The sequence below is a fragment of the Morone saxatilis genome, unplaced genomic scaffold, assembly GCF_004916995.1.
Source record: "Morone saxatilis isolate NCDOM2014 unplaced genomic scaffold, NCSU_SB_2.0 Contig22, whole genome shotgun sequence".
Taxonomy (NCBI): domain Eukaryota; kingdom Metazoa; phylum Chordata; class Actinopteri; family Moronidae; genus Morone; species Morone saxatilis.
The window spans coordinates 16,504,105-16,509,195 of NW_023339785.1; the positions used below are offsets into that span (position 1 = coordinate 16,504,105).

The 5,091-nt window shown below is 36.7% G+C and overlaps 1 protein-coding gene across 1 annotated transcript; it reads left to right on the forward strand.

The window, feature by feature from the left end:
* Positions 1–3,606: 3,606 nt before the first annotated feature.
* On the forward strand, positions 3,607–4,733 carry LOC118333357 (gastrotropin-like). The gene is made up of 4 exons (XM_035668952.1): positions 3,607–3,704; positions 3,796–3,956; positions 4,097–4,186; positions 4,312–4,733. Exons 1-4 carry the CDS (start codon positions 3,638–3,640, stop codon positions 4,369–4,371), a joined length of 378 nt encoding a protein of 125 aa, XP_035524845.1. The 5' UTR covers positions 3,607–3,637; the 3' UTR covers positions 4,372–4,733.
* The last annotated feature ends 358 nt before the right edge of the window (positions 4,734–5,091 follow it).

A 5,091-nucleotide genomic window follows, 5' to 3' on the forward strand; every position in this document is an offset into this window, starting at 1 on the left:
ACACATAAGCACATTAGCATGCTGCTTTTCTCTGTTTACATTCAACATACACGGTCTTCTTGTCTAAACTCTAGAACCCCTGTGTTGTCCACAGTGCCTGTCTCAACTTTTGTCATAGACACCATACGTTTCTCCAATTTGTTTTTTAAACGTTCATTATAATAATTTATTTACATTTTTTTTGTAAACCTTGGGGGATTGCAGATGTTATCAATAACATGTGGCTGCAGTTTCTTAATGATGTCGTAGAAAATGTGTTTGCCTCCACCTCCAGCAGCTTCCAGAGCTTCAAAGAGCTCCTTCATCTTCTCCTTCGAAGTCGAGAGAGCCCTGATTTTGTCATAACTTTCTTGCTGAATAACCCCCTTGGTAAGGAGCTCATCCAAAATTGGATCAACGCTGTGCACAGTGAAGATCAACTCAACCTTATGTTCATCCACAAAGTGCTCCTCTGAGGGAAGGCAGGGAAAAAATAACATTGATATGTCTCATGTAACAGGAAATTCATTTTATGTTATTCATTGGATTTAAGGCTTCATTTGATACTTACACCAATCAGCCATAACATTATGACCCCTGACAGGTGAAGTGAATAAAACTGATTATCTCGTTATGATGGAACCTTTCAGTGGGTGGGATATATTAGGCAGCAAGTTAACTGCATAACATATGGCTGATCGATTTATTTTTTTCTATATTCATAATGCAGCTGATGAACATTCATCTCATATTACATTAAGATTGTCATATTAGTTGTTAAATTTTGTGAATATTACATCCAAGCACTTTACAATGCATGTGGACCCCAAGAAGGCAGGAAGCAGTAGCTGCAGTAGCTAATAAAATAAAATAAATAACATAAACATAAAGAATTTGGATGTGAATTATAAGGGATGAGACCTATAAAGTGTTCATTTTGGATTTCTAACAAAAAAACAGAGCATGTTGAACCCTGCATACTGCGCTGCTCAAAACGACAATACTGTATAAGCACCACTATAAATAAAAAACAAAAGAATCGACCAGAAAGAATAGTTAGATAATCCTATTGTAAAATCCTCACCTATTAGGTCCATGAAAGTTATACATTTAACACATTTCTACATCAAAGACATACGTTTAATGTTAAATTAAGTAATCTTCTTCTTCCTAGTTCTTACAGTGTTTCAGACAACAAAAGAATTACTCACTGTCACTATCTGACATCAAGGACTGTCCACTTGCCTCCATGACTGCCAAAATAAAAAGACACAGTGTTACACTACAGTTTAAAAATATCTAAGTTGGTACTGAACTACTAAATTTCATTCAGATGAGAGTCAAGATTTTGTTTGGCTATTTTTTAATTTTTAATTTATTTTTTGTCCAGGGAGTGCTCCTACCCAAACATTTTTTGACACATGATACATATTCAGAACATTAAATAAGTGAAGACAACAGAGGGTGTTGACCAGAGCCAAAAAAACAACAACAAAATCAATAAATAAAAGAGAAATACTACATATAAATTGAAAATAGATAAATTAATGAATTTGAAATATATAATTATATTATATATAACTTGAATTAATTGTGAGTGGAACTGAAAACGTGCAATGTTGAGGGTACAACATACATGTGTAAGTTTAACTAAAAAGTTGTTTGCACATATATATTGGGTTTGCTATAATGAATATGAATTTATGGAAAACACAAAAAAATTCAGCATATGATCACAATAAAAGCACTGTTATCACACCAAACACATGACAATTAATTTTATTTTCCTCCAGGTCTGGATAGAGGTTATTCCAGTAGGAAACAACATTTGGAACAGAGACAACTTCTTTTTTTAATGAGGCAACACCAGAAGGAAACAAAAACTAAATCATATTCTTTTGGTGGTGTAGGAATGCCGAACCTGTCTCAGAGTATGACAATAACTAGAGTTAATGACCAAACCAGTTTTCCAAGAACAATGATTTGTGTTATATATAGAATATGTCCCTGTTGTTCCAGATGCCATATCTGTGAGGAGAAACTAACCAGGAAAGGAGCATTATTTTGTCTGTGAAAGTTTGACAAAGAGGAGTTTTTCCAACATTGTAGCTTCAAAGTAAAAATAAACGTTTTTTTTTTATGTCTTGATGATAACCAGAGCTGGTGACGTCAATGAACAAACCAAATTTCATGAAAATCGGTTCAGAAATGAGCGAGTTACTGTCGGTTTTAGGATGAAGCCTGCATCTCTGCGCACTGCTGACTGACTTTGACCTCTCCAATATGGCCGACGCAGGAGAACATCTCCGCGAGCGCATGCTCTGCGTTTGGTCTCGCGAGCTCGAAAGTCAAAACCCAACACAGCAACGGCCAGTGTTCGAGTTGCTACGCAGAAGTTCGTCCGTGTAAAACCTTTTTTAAGTTTATTAGCTGAATGTCCCTGATTCAATACTGTTATTAATCTGCATCAAATGGTGTGAAAACGTTACCCCAGTGTGTCCGTCTGCGTCGTGGCAGCCAATCAGCCTCAGTGTCTCCACAGCCACCGACCGAGCATCAATGCTCGGTGTGTCCTAAAAACCTAATTCAGTGTAAAGGCAGTGTAATCTACCTAGAGTGAATTATTTGTGCACATTTCCCCAAAGAATACATTTCAAATTCACCCTGACATGATTGACTGGTACATTAAGTATGAAGCTACAACCCACAGTTTAATAAAACACTGGCTCTGTCCTTATAAAAACTACAATTAATAACTTAATGGATATTTCCAGCTATTCTTTTTAATTAGAGTGTCCACTTCTCTCTGTGTCTGTCTCTCCAGAAATGTAACCTGAGCTGCATACTGTATTTAAACACAAAATAATGTGACTGATTTAAATGTAGATGGATATAATCTATCAGGTTTATGTTTGTTTTGAATCATTAAGTTAATTGTTATACCAGATATAATGATGATGAGAATAATAATAATAATAATAATAATAATAATAATAATAGTCTTTTCATCTTAGAGCAAGTCAACAGAACAATGTAACCTGAGAAAACAAAAAAGAAACAGGTTTTTAGCATAAAAATAAATAATTGTAACTTGTGGTTATGTGCATTGTATGCAGGGTTATGCTGGAGGAGTTTTATTTATTTCAGGCAGTTCTTGACAAGAAACATTTAATATCTTAACTTCAAGAAGGTTATTTTCACATTTACAGTTCATAATCAATGCTACAGCTCAAGGAAAGAAGGAAACAGATTACATAAAGCTGAAACTACCTTCGTGATCTCTATTTGAAGGATGTTAGTAACATGTACACAGTCCTATATTCCTATATTTTATGTTCTTTTTTACTACACCATACATGCTCAGACTTGCAAAGTGCAGGAACAACTTGACACTGACTGACTGAGGAGCAGAGAAATGCCGAGGATGTTTGCCAGGTTACGACACTGTAGCATAAAACAATGCAACAAATTGTCTTGGAAAAATACCGGCTGACATTTTTCACACACGTGCGACTGACACATGGTGAGTTTTATGTGAGAGAAAAGGAAGCGGTGGGTATGATTCAGAAGGAACAGAGAGTATCTGCAGGAGGCCACTCCTCTTTTTTTTATTCCTCTTTTAAACTCCTTCCTCACTTCGTCTCTTTCTTCCACCATCATGGCTTTCACTGGGAAATATGAGCTGGAGACTCAAGAAAAGTATGAAGAGTTTCTGGAAGTGATTGGTATACAGATTTTCTTACTGATTACTTAACTCATAAATGGATGAATGTGAGTCGTCGTTCATTTAAACTTTGTGTCGAATTTCTGTCACAGGCCTTCTTAATGCCAAGACAGACCACAAAGTGGTAACAGAGGTGGTTCAGGATGGGAACAACTTCACCTGGACGCAAACCATTCCCGGCTGGACCTGGTCCAATCAGTTCAGCGTGGGTCAGGAGTGTGAGCTGAATACAATGACGGGCTCCAAATTCAAGGTGAGTTATTAAGAGGTCCCTGAAGAAAATCCTCATTTAACAGCAAATCTGACACGTATTTGTCGACTTGTCATAAAGTTTTCATGCAGTTAAGCTCATTGGACATTTCTCTGTGACCTTTTCATCCCTGTGACCTGCAGGCTCCTGTCACTTTTGAAGGCGGCAAGATTTCAGTAGAGTTTCCTCAGTACCACTTCACAGCAGAGATCGTTGAGGATAAGCTTGTGATGGTAAGAGTTGCAACCACTTCACATGTGCTAAAGCCTTGAAACTTACTGAGACAAATTCTCTTTTGGCTTTTTTTTTGTATTTTCATTCCAAGTCATCTTTATCTTTTCCATACCATGTCCTCTAGTATTGCATAACTCCAGGAGAGAAGGGCGTGACTTTCAAAAGAATTAGCAAGAGGATCTGATGCTGCGAGACTCAACATGCTTCAAATTAGAAAAACGGCTGCCGGAGGTAAAGCACATCATGAAAATGTTTGCTCCAACTACTGAAGCAAGAGGAATAGCGAAGAGCAAGTGGAACATCTCTCGGCTTCACAGGGCTGCATCTAGTTTTACTTTTCAGATCTGACTTGATAGAAGTGGTGAAACTATGTACTGTATTTCTACAAGGATGAAACAATATGTCTGTGCTAGTGTCCATGTTTAACCCAATAAAAATCACCTAAATATAGCCAACGATAATCGGATTCACTTGTTTCACACCACTGATGTTGTGTTAATTGTCTCTGACATTCAAGGTCTAAATATTAAAGAGAGAAAACATCTTTTCTGTGTAACTTGTGCACGTTGTGAAGACGAGCTACAATTTAACAAGAGGATACAACAGATATAGATGGTATTATATGTTTCCTCCTCCAGTAATTTTTATCTAATGGTTTCTGGTACTTTAGTAGTTCTTATCACACTGATGTATGTTCAAGTGCTCATTTTTCTGATAAGTTTGGTTTAAATTAGTTATTCTAAGCTATAAAAATGGGGTTTTCACATCATAATTGGCTCCAAATGGCAAAAGATGGCAGCGGCCGTATCCGGGATATTATGGCTTTATTTTTGTACAGTAGGAGGAAGTGAAGATGCGACATCCATCTTTTCTTTGTCGATGATTCAGGCTTGCTAGTCTGAAT

Coding starts and splice junctions, on each gene's coding strand:
- LOC118333357 (XM_035668952.1), top strand. CDS start 3,638: ATGGCTTTCACTGGGAAATATGAGCTGGAGACTCAAGAAAAGTATGAA. Junction 3,705..3,795: donor AGAGTTTCTGGAAGTGATTG/GTATACAGATTT, acceptor TTTCTGTCACAG/GCCTTCTTAATGCCAAGACA. Junction 3,957..4,096: donor TGACGGGCTCCAAATTCAAG/GTGAGTTATTAA, acceptor TGTGACCTGCAG/GCTCCTGTCACTTTTGAAGG.